The 13429-nt window shown below is 54.3% G+C and overlaps 3 protein-coding genes across 3 annotated transcripts in view; 1 reads left to right on the top strand and 2 right to left on the bottom strand.

The window, feature by feature from the left end:
• Window positions 1-398: 398 nt before the first annotated feature.
• PTSG_08124 (uncharacterized protein) lies at window positions 399-6765 on the bottom strand (the record flags this gene model as incomplete). Its single annotated transcript, XM_004991088.1, has 17 exons — window positions 399-452; window positions 621-725; window positions 954-1055; window positions 1351-1512; window positions 1754-1825; window positions 2064-2519; window positions 2791-2908; window positions 3137-3333; window positions 3680-3902; window positions 4160-4248; window positions 4483-4547; window positions 4699-4732; window positions 5088-5445; window positions 5629-5687; window positions 5954-6095; window positions 6461-6543; window positions 6733-6765. 17 exons carry the CDS (start codon window positions 6763-6765, stop codon window positions 399-401), a joined length of 2352 nt encoding a protein of 783 aa, XP_004991145.1.
• A 523-nt stretch (window positions 6766-7288) lies between these two features.
• On the top strand, window positions 7289-12209 carry PTSG_08123 (aldehyde dehydrogenase 18 family). The gene is made up of 11 exons (XM_004991087.1): window positions 7289-8199; window positions 8474-9023; window positions 9245-9425; window positions 9614-9696; window positions 9849-9897; window positions 10063-10295; window positions 10486-10620; window positions 10827-10894; window positions 11070-11131; window positions 11320-11375; window positions 11652-12209. The coding sequence occupies exons 1-11, from the start codon at window positions 7499-7501 to the stop codon at window positions 11799-11801; spliced, it is 2268 nt and encodes a 755-aa protein (XP_004991144.1). The 5' UTR covers window positions 7289-7498; the 3' UTR covers window positions 11802-12209.
• A 311-nt stretch (window positions 12210-12520) lies between these two features.
• PTSG_12683 (uncharacterized protein) overlaps window positions 12521-13429 on the bottom strand; it is a 2660-nt gene continuing 1751 nt past the window's right edge. Inside the window, exons 5-6 of the mRNA XM_004991086.1 lie at window positions 13170-13424; window positions 12521-12913 (exon numbers count right to left, since the gene is read on the bottom strand). Of these exons, the coding sequence (XP_004991143.1) occupies window positions 12881-12913; window positions 13170-13424 (288 nt within the window). The 3' untranslated portion in view covers window positions 12521-12880. The remainder of the gene's footprint in view (window positions 12914-13169; window positions 13425-13429) is intronic.

Here is a 13429-nt window from a genome sequence, read left to right as displayed (position 1 = left end):
ATACACACACACACACACACACACACACACACACACACACACACACACACACACACAACACAACACACACACACCGTTGCGCTTGAGTTGGCAGGACCGCCAAAGTCAAAGGTAAAGGCCACGGGTTTCTGTTGTTGCAATGACGGGCACCAGCCAATGCCATACCGGTTAGAGCGCGATTGAGAGATGCGTTTTGGTTAAGGTGGAGTTGGGATCGAGGTAAACGTTCCGCGTACAGAAAACAACAAGCAGCATTGTGCGCACAAACGGTCGAAGACAAACCATCAACAGCAAGTGTGTGTGTGCGTGTGTGTAAACGGTTGCCTTTGAATCTGCAGATGCACACACACGCGCGCGCGCGCGCACACACACACACTCATGTGAACAGCTGTGCTTCTTCACCTTGACTGTTTGCCGCTGCACTGCCGTCTCCTGCACCGTACGCAGGGGCTCTGTGTACACATGCGCACACGCGCACACGCAAGTGAGGCGAAGTTGTACATGAGAACTCACGTGCTGCAGATGATGACTCGCTTGAACAAAGCAACGCACATGGCGCAGGCTATTACACACAAACATGCATCCACACAAAACACGCAGGTACACGGACACGCACACACGATGTGTTCGCAGTGCGCACCTCGTGGGGAGCCGATTGCGGTTGCAAACGGAGGAATGTTCGTCGTGGCCTTTCCCCATGCCTTGCGGCGAGTGTCAAGCTTCGGCTAAAGTGAAGAAATGTGGTGCGAGAATGACACGATCACACATGGGGGTCAAATGGCATGCAAGAGACAACCCGAAAGCGTCACACTCCCATGCAGCCAAACAGCCTCTCAGACACACAGCTGGTCTACACAAGCTGCTGGTCATGCCACACAAACACACACGCACGCAAGCTTTTGCGGATATGCATGTGCACATGCGCGTGTACGCATGTGCACATATACACGCACCTCTGGTGCATCCAACTCTGCCTTCTTCGTGGCCGGTGCTGCGTTGATGAAGTTTGTTGTCTCGAGGAAGTTGCTCGAGCGGAGATGGGGTGGCAGCGCAGCCTGCAGGAAAACAACAGGAGTGTGAAACAGAGTGCGAGACAGACAGATGTAAGGGTGGACGTTGGTGTTATCACCAACATGGGATGAGAATGCCACAGTGTGACATACAAGACACGACACACACGCACACACGCGCGCGCACACACACACACACATACACACGCACATACATATACACACACTCGGATACACACACTCACCCATACCCATGCTCACACATATGAAAGCGCACAATTGCACACGAGCGAAGCATGCAAAGAGCAGGTATGTGCATGGGTGCTCGTGGAAGTCTCACGTTACGGCGCTTGAGTTCTTCAATTCGGCTGTCATCTGTCGGCTTGTAATAGTCCTTGCTTTGTGTCTGCTCCGCCCACGCCTGGCGGTGGTGCCGGGGGCCGGGCATGCGAGCCTCTTGTTGCTGTGGCGGCCGTGATTGCTGTGCTTGCAGCGGACTTGGCTGTGCGTGCGTGTGTTTGAAAAAGCGTGTAAATTCATATGTGTGTGTGTTTGCAAGGATACTTGCACAGAACACGCACGCACGCACGCACGCACGCACGCACGCACGCAAACAAAGGGTCGCACAAAACAAGTGTGTGCGTCCTGACAGCATCAAAGTGGAAGGGCGGCAAGTGCATGACCCAAGCAGGTCTTCGAAGCAACCAAGACATCACGAATTGCATATACTTGACCGAAATTACCTGATGCTGTGCAGCAAGCTCACGGCGCATGTTCATGCTTGACTTTGGCGTGCTGACCTGGGCAACCGGCGTCTACATTGAACACAACCACCCGTGACACACATGTATGTGGTTTGCTGCTGAGTGTTCCAGGCCACAATGGCGGTTGCACAGACAAGACAAACCTAGTACACACCGCTGCGCTCGCTATGTTTCGCTCATCATGTCAACTTCGCACGCATCTCCCAATTGCATGCGTTTGCATGGCATACGCACGCATTTGCACGTGTGCGCACGTCTGCACCCAATGTTCACGGCTCACATAGCTTACCGTGGCGGGAGATGCGTTGCGGCTTGCTTGTTTGAGCATCTCGGTCTTGCGCACCTCCACCTGCGTCTCGTGCTTGAGGCGTTCAATCAGACGGTTGTAATCGCGCAGCAGCAGCGTGTTCTGCTTCTTCTTTCGCGCCAATTCCTCCTGCGCGTCTGCCAGCTGCTGTTTGAGGTGGAACACCTGTGCCTGCGCTTCTTCCACGGCCTGACTGTTCTGTGAAGTGCTGTCTTGCTGCGCTTTGAGCTGGCTGCGCAGCTGGGCGTTTTCCCGCTCCGCCGCAGACACGCGCGCGCGCATGCGTGACTGCTCAGACTGCAGGTCCTCCAGCTGCGCGCGTGTTGCTGCCAGTCGCTGCGACAGCGCATGCATCTCATCCGACTTTGCGGCGTTGTCGCTCGTGAGCGCCTCCACTTGATCCTCCAACTCCCGCACGCGTCCCGTAGAGCTCACCGCCTGTATCATGCGTCAGATGTGCGTACATGTGCCAATGTATGTGTCCATGCATGAGTCAGATGTGTGTTTCGGACAGGTACAGTCTGCGTGAGCACACCACAGAAGTGTGGTGGGGAGCACATGAGCACACACACACATCCAAACACATACACGTACACACATACATACACACACACACACATCCAAACACATACACACACGCACGCACACACAAACACACGTACACACAGTAATTCCCAAAGTACAAGGGACACCTCCACTTGTGGCACACCTTCATCTGGTGCTGAGAGCAAGCGGATTTGTACTGCTCGCACGATTCCTGCAACTCGGAGATGGCTTGCTTCATTTCGTACTCCTTCACCTCAAACTCCTGTGACATCTGCAGCAGCCTATGGCACACAGCGAACCATGTGACACGCCAGCATACAACACGCGTGAGAAAAAACGGCTTTGTGCATCATGTGTGGTTATGTTGTGTTTGTGTGCGTGATTATGTTCTGCGTCAATATGCCAAATTGTATGCCGTGTGTGTGTGTGTGTGTGGATTTGTGAAGTGTGGCCGTGCGAGTGAATACGTCCTTCACTCCATCAGAACCAAAGATATGCGTTGCAAGTACCTGTCTCGCTCCTGCGACATGGAGGACACTTCTGCTCGCAGCTCGTTCAGGCTTGTGCGCAGACGCGCGTTGTCTGCCTCAAGTTCGGCTGCGTCGCTCTGCTTGGTCATGGCCTCCTGGCTCACTTGCTTCTGCACCACCGCCAGCTCTGCCTTGAGGGACTTCACCTGCGCCTCTGCATTCTCTGCCGCGTTTCTCTGGCCAAGCAAACACAAGAAACCGGTGTGTGCATGCATGGATGTGTGAAAGGTGAGCATGTCAATTTGACACTGACAAGTTGCAAAAACCACAAATCGTGGTATCAGCGTTTTCACAGCTGCGTACACACAGCCGCACACACAAACAAACAAACAAACAAACAAACAAACAAACAAACAAACAAACAAACAAACAAACAAACAAACAAACAAACAAACAAACAAACAAACAAACAAACAAACAAACAAACAAACAAACAAACAAACAAACAAACAAACAAACAAACAAACAAACATGCACACAAAACCTATTTTCAGACACCCATTTACACGTGGTGCAACTTACCCATGCTGAGAGCTCTCCCTCGAGCTCGCTGACACGTGTGCGGTCCTTCTGCAGCTCAGAGATGCGGCGGCGCGAAGACGACTCCTGGCACTCCAACTTCTTCGCCAACACCGCCTTCTCCTCCTGCATGCGGTCACGTGCTTCAAGCGCGTCGCTCAGTTGGCGCTCAACAACACGCAGCTGGTCCAGCTCCTCGTTGGCGTGCTCCAGCTGCCGCTTCATCCTGACAACACACGCACATACACACATGCAGGCGATGTTGGGATGATCGTAAGCCAGGCGCAATTCAGTGGGTATGTGTGGATGTGTGCATGGGTATGTGTGTATCCTTTTGTGTGTGTGTGCGCGTGTGTGTGCGTGTGTATATGTATGCATGCGTGCATGCATGAATGACAAAACTTTGGGAAAATGGTGCGAATTACTACAGCGTGTTGCACAAACATCTAGAAAGACACAAGCAGCCCCAGTTCAACACCATACCGGTCAAATCTTCCGCGCACATCACGCAGCTCGTCGAGTTCCGTCCTGGCGTCCTCCAACTCCGCCTCAAAGCGATCAGCACGCTCAGCCTATTGATGGCGGATTGGTCGGTGTTCGCAGTGTGTGACGTGAGTTCGTGAGGTGGGGTGACAGTAGGGGTGCAGAATGAAGCAGGCATGGTGCAAGCATGTGTGGCTGATTGTTGACATGTGGTGTTGCGTCAAAGCACAAACAGCAACGTGTGTGTGTGTGTGTGTGTGTGTGTGTGTGTGTGTGTGTGTGTGTGTGAGGCTCATGTCGTGAGCGTCATTGCGAAAGCTCACCTTGATTGTGAGTGCTGCCACTTGCGCACTCCTCTCCTTCAGTTCTTCTTGAAGCTCATGCAGCTCTGCAACCAACCAAAAAAAAAAAAAAAAAAGACACCGGCAGATGTCAGCCACGTGAGGAATACCGAATACTTTTGAACCTCACGTCACAACTGAGACGAGGGCATTCCATACATGCGTGCAGAGCTGTACTCGCAACAGTCAAACGCTCACCTTCGCGGAGATCGTCGTTCTCAGTGTTGACGCGCTGTGTGTGGGGCCAACATGCCAGCAGGCAGCAATGACAGGTAAACCAAAGTGTCAGCAAGCGGTTCAATTGTACATGCAAAGGCAATTGTTCACAAGTACACGCAAGGCAATGGTTCACAGGACCTCAAGCATCACATGGGCACACAATGCATAACCACCTACAAGCGCAACACAACACACCCACACGCACGCGCACGCCACATACCACCCAACACATGCACATGTACACACAACACGCACGCCACACACCACACAACACAAACACACACACACGCACGCACGCACACACACACACACGCACGCACACACACACACACACACACACACACACACACACACAAACACGCACACACCTCGAGGGCGCGCTTTGCGGCCTTTCGTGAGGAGATTGGTGTGTGGAGCAGGCGGTGCTGGTGGGGCGTGCGGAGCAGGCGGTGCTGGTGGGGCGTGCGCACCATGCAGCGCGAAGGCGGACGCATGCTGCCAACACGTGACGTGGGTGTTTGCGGCGTCTGTGGCCGACCGGGCATGCTCATGCTCATGCTCATGCTGAGGGGGTCGCTGTGGCTGGCGTGGCTGTGGGCACTGGGTGACGCCGGTGACTGTTGGTCTGGTGACTCAGCGCCCATCTCTGGAGTGAGCAGCGATGCAGCGAGCTCACGAAGACTTTCGAGATGCTGCACGTGCTCGTCAGACATGTCTTGCAGCGCACTGAACAGTACAAGCAGGCACATGGCAATGTGGTGATGTGAGGATGTGAGGGTGTTGGGTGTGTGTTGGTGTGTTTACTGCGCAAAGTCTGCGCAAATACGAAGCGAGAGAGAGAGAGAGTGTGTGTGTGTGTGCGTGAGTGTGTGTGTGTGTGTGCTCGGATTAAACACAGTGCTAACTCACTCATAGTATTTGATAGGCGCCTTCTCGTCGAGGGAGGCCAGGGTGAGGAGAGCAATCATCTGTAAAGCCAAAGTAACGGCAACAGCATAGAGGTGTCGGAGGGAAGGAGAGACGTGAGTGTAAGTGAGAGCGCATGCATGCGCCAGTTCATGCATGTGCACAAGCACCGACCACTGTGTGCGTTCACGCAAGGACAATTGAAAGAGAGAGAGAGAGAGAGAGAGAGAGAGAGAGAGAGAGAGAGAGAGAGAGAGAACACACACACGCAAATACCATAAATCCAACAAAACTTACGCACACACACACGCACAGGCTAACACAGCACCTTGATGATTTCTGCAGCGTTTCCTTGCTCAATTTGGTCTGTGTGAATGTGACCTCCAAGTCGCATTTCAAAGCATGCCTCCAGAATGGCCAAGACGGTCTTGCAGCTGCTCTCGCGCTGAGGCACAGGTGACTTCCAGCAGCTGAATGGCAGAGCAAGGAAGAAGGTTTGTGTGTGTGCGTGTGTGTGAAGGGGCGACGCTTGGCCACACATGTGAGTGGGTCGAATTAACTTGGGCGCATAAAACACTCATCGAGAGCCGCACGCATCTTGCACACAGAAGCGCAGCGCCAAATACAACCACAACCACAACCACAACCACAACCACAACCACAACCACAACCACAACCACAACCACAACCACAACCACAACCACAAATACAATCACAAATACAATCACAAATACAATCACAAATACAACCACAACCACAACCACAACCACAACCACAAATACAATCACAACCACGACCACACATAAACAAAACAAACACGGCTATTGCCACTCACATGGTGCGGGCCTCTTCCTCAAGGATCTTGCAGTCTGCAAGCGCAGTGAGGCTGCTGATCTCCTTGCCAGAGATCTTTGTCAGCTGCAGTATGGTTCATGATTAGTTTGTTGGTCGTGCCGTGTTGTGTTTGTAGTGAGAGGGCAGGAGCGTGGCTATGGTTCGCACGTGGTTGTTGCTGGAGACAGTCTGTACCGACACAGTGGCATCTGGAGATGTTGCTATTGCGACGGCGCTGGTCACGCATCGATGCTCTTAGCATCGTGTGCTTACCCAGTCGATGAGGCAGGTGGTCATCTGCTCCATGGCTGCACACGCTCGTTGCTTGATTGCTTGTTGGACTGTCGGGGGGTTGCTCTGTGCTTTGGAGATTGTTCTGTTTTTGTTGACATTGACGTGTGTGACAGAGAGAGAGAGAGAGAGAGACGCAAAGGGAAACAAGAGGAAACGAGAGGAAACACAGACACACACACACAGACACACCCACACAGACACAGACACACACACACACACACACGTACACACACACACACACACAGAGAGACACCCACACACACACGCACACACACACACACACACACACACACACACATCGACCTGGTTTGTCGTCGTCGTTTTCAAAATTTGGCGGCGGCCAGCGATTGCAGGTTGTAGAAAATTGGCAATATTCTTAGGACGCAAAACGGGCCGATGATGTGCCCGTAATCGAAGAAAGCCGTGCAGGCAGGTTTTCGGTTCTGCAAATGCGGCGTCTTGCCCATCTGAATCTGAGCGGGCTGGTTGGCGGCAAGAACGACTGAAAGGTCAGTGTTTGTCATTGCCATCAACCATTTTCCAAGCCAGTGTGCAATCCACAAACCCTGCGCCATCAATCCACTGCTGCCACACACACATTACCACCCCACCCAATCACACGTGTGGTTGCTTCGCCGCTTCCATCCCGTCCATCCACATCTCCGTCCTTTCCATCACACTCAACACTTAACACCTTTCTTGCACCCGCACGTACCCCCTCACACACACACACACACAGCGCGCCATGATCTGTGGTCAAAGTAGTCGGTTAGCCCGGCTGGCAACAACACCCGTCTGGGTGCGCCATGCCTCGCTGATTACCCACCGCCATCAACTGAGCGATCCCCGCATCGCGCGCCGCGTCGTGATCAAGCTCGGCTCGGCAGTGATCACCCGGCAGGACGAAGTCGGTGTCGCCCTTGGCCGCATGGCCTCCATCATCGAACAGGCCTCTGAGCTCCAGCAGCAGGGCCGCGAGGTGATCCTCGTCACCAGCGGTGCCGTGGCCTTTGGCAAGCAGCTCCTGCAGCAGCAGCACGCGCTGTCGCGGTCCATTCGACAGACGCTCAAGGTTGGCGGCCGCCATACCCTCGGCGGCGTCGATCCCCGCGCCGCCTCCGCCGCTGGCCAGGGTGGCCTTGTCTCCCTCTACCAGTCCATGTTCTCCCAGTACGGCATCACCTGTGCCCAGGTGCTTGTCACCAAGAACGACTTCCGCGCCCGCTCCACCGTCAACAACCTCACCGATACCCTCAACGAGCTTCTTTCCATGAACGTCATCCCCGTCATCAACGAGAACGACGCCGTGTCCCCGCCAGGCATGCAGGACGCCGACCTTGACGGCGTGCTCAGCGTACTTGACAACGACTCCCTTGCCGCCAACGTCGCCAAGCAAGTCGGCGCCGATGCCCTCCTCCTCCTCTCCGACGTCGATGGCATCTACAGGTGCGTTTGTGGTTGTTGTTGTTGTTGTTATCTGTGTGTGTGTGTGCGTGTGTGTGTGCACGCGTGTGGTTTTGCGCACTCGCTCTTGCTCTTGCCTTTGCCCTTTGCACTTGTGCGCGATTGTTCCCTTTCCAACCCCCCTGCCCTGCCCTTTTTTGCGCATCTCCTTTCTTTCTCCTCACACACCCACTCCCCCAAATGCATGCATGCACACACGCAAACATGACCATGCACACACGCAAACATGACAAATCATCCATGGATTTGTGTGCAGTGGCCCTCCTGACAAGAAGACGTCCCGTCTCCTGGACCGGTACTGCCCGAGCAAGGACCCAGACGTCACCTTTGGCGGCGGCTCCAAGGTTGGCCGTGGTGGCATGCAGGCCAAGGTCGACTCTGCCACGTGGGCTTGGCGCAACGGCACCGCCGTCATCATCGCCAACGGAACCAAGCTCAACACCATCAAGGCCGTCACCTCTGGCGAGCGCGTGGGCACCTTCTTCACCAGCGAGGAGTCGATGCGCGCCAACGTGGAGGAGCAATGCAAGGCGGTCCGCAGCGGCGGCCGCAAGCTGTCCCAGCTGCCTGCCGACCAGCGCCGCGCCATCATTGAGCGCCTTGCAGACCTCCTTCTCGAGCGCGAGTCTGAGATTATGAAGGCCAACCAGCGCGACATCAAGGCTGCCGTTGCCTCCAAGACCTCCGATGCCCTCGTTGCCCGCCTCTCCCTCACCTCGTCCAAGCTCAAGTCCCTCGCTGACGGCCTTCGCCAGATTGCCGCCGGCTGCGATACGCACATTGGCCACATCCTCAAGAAGACAAAGGTCGGCTTTTGTTGCGGTGCTCATCCAGCTCGCTGCTTGCTTTGTACGCACATGAGCTGTTGTTGTCTTTTGTTCTTTTGTTTGTTTGTGTTGGATGCATGTGTGCTTGGCTTTCCTGCTCAAAACAAGCCTTCCCTCATCCTCACACCGATCCACAACCGCGCACACCCTCTCCCTTGTGCTCCTCCTCCTCCTCCTCCTGTTGGTTTGTTGCGGTGCAGATTGGCGAGGGTTTGGTGCTGCAGCAGGAGACTGTGCCCATTGGCGTGCTGATGGTCATCTTCGAGTCCCGCCCCGACTGCCTGCCCCAGGTCTCTGCCCTCGCCATCGCCAGCGGCAACGGCCTCCTCCTCAAGGGCGGCAAGGAAGCAAAGCACAGCAACGCATACCTCCACAGCCTCGGTACGCGCGCGTGTGTGTGTGTTTGCTTTGTGTGTTTGTGTCTGTGTGTGTCTGTGTGTGTATGGATGTGCGTCTGTGTCTGTGTCTGTCCGTTGCCTTGTATCTGTTGCGCTTGTGCCGGTGCATGTGCCATGTTCATCATTGAAGTGTCTCACATGTTTTTGTTTGTGTGCTCTTCGTGTTTGCAGTGCAAGAGGCGCTCTCGATGCACGTTGATCCCCAGACCGTCACACTCGTCAGCACCCGCGAGGGTGTCTCCTCCCTCCTCGAGGTAAAGGCCGCACCCACTATGCACCCGTGTTGTTTCGTCCACACACGCCCGTGCCGCCTCCTTGTTGTACCCTCGTTTGCAATCCTGATGCATTCTCACATTTTTTCCTCCATACACGTGTGTGTTTTTTGTGTGTGGTTTCTGTACTTCAGCTTGAGGGCATGATTGACCTCATCATCCCACGCGGCAGCAACGAACTCGGTTAGCGCCTCACATCGTGGTTACTTGCATTGTTTGCTCGTGTCCTCTATATGTGCGTGTGTCTATGACTGCACTGGTGCGCGCCACTGTGTGTGTGTGTGTGTGTTGTTAATTTGTTTTGTTCATCCAGCCTCACACCCCATGTGTGCTGTTGTGCCCCTGCAGTGAAGAACATCCAGGACCAGGCTGGCGGCATCCCCGTGATGGGCCACGCCGATGGCATCTGCCACGTGTACATGGACAAGGACGCCGATCCGCAGAAGGCCATCGAGGTTGTCATCGACGCCAAGACAGACTACCCTGCCGCATGCAACGCCATGGAGACGCTGCTCGTGCACCGCGACCTCGTCAACACGGACGCCTTCAACGACGTTCTTCGCGGACTCAAGAAGGCCGGCGTACGTTCACGCCCTGCCGCCGTCTGTCTCTATCTGTCTCTGTCTGTCTGTATGAAGTCGCGCTACGAACCTTGTATTGGTGTGCATGTGCATGTCACTTTGTTGGCCCATGTGCACCCGTGTGTACTGTGCACGACTTTGATTCGCTCACGCTGATGTTGGCCGCGTGCGACGTGTTGGGTGTGCGCAGGTGAAGGTGCACGTTGGTCCCCGCCTGGACGAGCTTGTTGCGCTTGGCGGTCCCCCTGTCGACGACTACCACATTGAGTACGGCGAGCTCGAGTGCACCGTCGAGGTCGTTGATGACACCGACGCAGCCATTAACGTGAGTACCGCGATGAAGTTGCGAAGACTGTGCCATGCTGGTGATTGATTATGTTATGTTATCGTCATGCATATTGTGGTTCTGTTGCCGTGCCTGTTTTTGTATTTGCAGTTTTGCATGCCAAGCACTCCAGCAACACCGTTTCCTCCTCACACTTGACCTTTTCTCTTGCTCCTCTTCTTTCCCTTCCTCCCCCCCCCTTTTAGCACATTCACGACTACGGCAGCTCCCACACGGACGTGATCCTCACAGAGAACAAGGACACCGCCAAGAAGTGCGTTGCGCGTGCGTGTGTGTGTGTGTGTGTGTGTTCGATGTCCTGAACACCCACCTCCTGCCTCTTTCCTTCTCCCACCACGACCGCGCAGTCTTTAATGAACCTCACACACGAATGGCGTATTGTCTTTCCTCGCTCTCCCCCCCCCCAAAAAAACCAAAAACGTTTTCAGGTTCCTGAACGAGGTTGACAGCGCGTGCGTCTTCTGGAACGCCAGCAGCCGCTTTGCCGATGGTCAGTGAGATGTCCTTGGTATCTCGAATGCCCATGCCTGTGTCACCCACCATTTGTCGCGTGCGCTACTGCCGACACATTGATTGCAGCGATATGGCCCACAAGCCGGTTTGGTAACTTCACACTCATCCCTCCTTTTTTCCTCCCCCCCCCCCCCACCACAAACAAATGCGACCATACGTGTGCAGGCTACCGCTTTGGCCTTGGTGCTGAGGTTGGCATCTCCACATCGCGCATCCACGCCGTAAGTCGCCCTGGGGTGCACACGACATCACATTGCGCTACTCCGCCATGGCGAAGAGAAAATACCCGGCAGTGAATGTTGTTGTGGTCATGTTGTTGCTGCCCTTGTTCATCCGTACGCCTGCCTGGCTGGTGCACTCCACCCGCCATCTTGATCGTCCACACCATCGTTCATGCTCGTCTGCACCATCGCTCACACATTTTATTCCTCCCCCCTTCTCTCTCTCTCCTCGCTTTCTCTTCGTTTCCTCGTGCTTTTTTGTGTGCGAACCCCCAGCGCGGTCCCGTTGGCGTTGAGGGTCTGCTGACGACCAAGTGGAAGCTCGTTGGCCACGGCCACACCGTCAAGGAGTTCAACACGGGCGAGCTCGACTATGTCTTTGAGAAGCTGCCTCTCGACTCTGGTGACGCCGCAGACGACGCGTAAACCCCAGCGCAAGTCCCAAGTCATTTTTGTACCTCCCTCTCCCAAACAAGCCAAACTATTCCCCGTTGTGTTTTTGTGAGTGTATGTGAGTGTATGTGTGTCAGGTTGTTACACGTGTGTTGTTGGACAACGGCTGCCCCGCCTTTCCTTGTCTCTCCACCATCTCCATTCTATGTGTAGTTTGACCGAAACCGTGTAGCTGTTGTGCTTGCGTCTCCACTTGTCTCCTGTTGTGCATGTGCGTGCGCTTTTCACACGCCGCTCTCTTGCAGCTCCCGTGTGTTCCGTGATGTCCTTGTCATGATAGTGTTGTGTGTGTGTGTGTGTGTGTGTGTGCGTGTGTGTGTGTGTGTGTGTGTGTGTGTGTGTGTGTGTTTTCTTTTCCCCTCTCCCGTGTCTGTCTCTCTTGTTGCTGCAAGCTCGAGCGAGTCACACCAGGCGCGTTATTTTCGCTGCTCATGTGTGTGAGTGTGCGTGTGTGCATTTTACACACAATCCAGGCGTACATGCATGTTGCTGTGCCTTTGCACCCCCGTATGCTTGTGGCGCCATGCGCACTATCGTATCCGTTACACAGTTGCGACGCAAGCCCACAACCGTCAGTCAGTCAAGCCTTTTGTGTGGAGGGGTGAGCATTGGGTGTTGGGTAGAGACAAAACCCAATCATCAACACAGAGAAAGCATGCAAGCAATAGTGTGTGCCATGTTCAGTTGCTCGGTGCTGCTGTGGGTGTTTACTCTTGTGTGCAATACGAAGCAAGAACAATCCACGAGAAACGTGGGGTGTGACAACAGTGATGAACGAGTTGGAAGATAGTGCCCACGCAGCAAACAGACAGGAAGCAAACAAGACACAAAGACACGCACACAATGTCGAACAATGTCAGACGAAACCACGCGCACGTACGAGCTCACGTGACACAGAACAGAGAGGCTAATGAGTCGAGTAGTGGATGGAACAAGAGTGCAAGAGAGGGAGGAGAGGAGGAGTTGGGAAGAGGACGTGTGTGTCGGCTTGCATGTTGGGTGATTGGATGTGTGGTAGGGCATGCAAGCACGGGTTGTGTGTGTGTCTCCGCTTATTCTGTCTTGCCAAACTGCTGCCCTTGTGTCTGTAAACGTCGAAATCAGGGAAGTGGAAGGGAAACGTATGCGTGTGTATGTGTGTGTAAAGATGTGTTTGCATGTGCATATGCATGTGAGTAGTGGAAGTAGTGACACTTTCCAGTGAAGAAAAGGCCACGACATGTCCAAAGCATCACATAGCACACAGCACAGCACAGCACAAACTACACAACACACAGCACAGCACAAACTACACAACACACAGCACAGCACAGCAGAGAACAAGCACCAATGACAGGGCACCTGGATGATGGCGACGATGATGCCAAAGAGGCCGATGGCGGTGCCGAAAATCTCCACAATGAGCAGCTTCACAAACAGCGACGCGTTCTGCGCATCAGACAACGCGGCACCACTGCGCCCACGCAACGGAAAACAAACGGGAGTGATGGTAATAGCGGTGGTAGTCGTTGTGGTGGTGGTTGTGGTGGTGGTGGCGGCGGTGGTCGTGGTGAGATGAGAAGAAAAACAGCACACATTCACACGAGCACACAAACACTATT

Source organism: Salpingoeca rosetta, assembly GCF_000188695.1.
Source record: "Salpingoeca rosetta unplaced genomic scaffold supercont1.21, whole genome shotgun sequence".
NCBI classification, from domain to species: domain Eukaryota; class Choanoflagellata; order Craspedida; family Salpingoecidae; genus Salpingoeca; species Salpingoeca rosetta.
This window is presented reverse-complemented; position numbering and strand designations above follow the sequence as displayed.

Coding starts and splice junctions, on each gene's coding strand:
- PTSG_08123 (XM_004991087.1), top strand. CDS start 7,499: ATGATCTGTGGTCAAAGTAGTCGGTTAGCCCGGCTGGCAACAACACCC. Junction 8,200..8,473: donor GACGTCGATGGCATCTACAG/GTGCGTTTGTGG, acceptor ATTTGTGTGCAG/TGGCCCTCCTGACAAGAAGA. Junction 9,426..9,613: donor CGCATACCTCCACAGCCTCG/GTACGCGCGCGT, acceptor TCGTGTTTGCAG/TGCAAGAGGCGCTCTCGATG.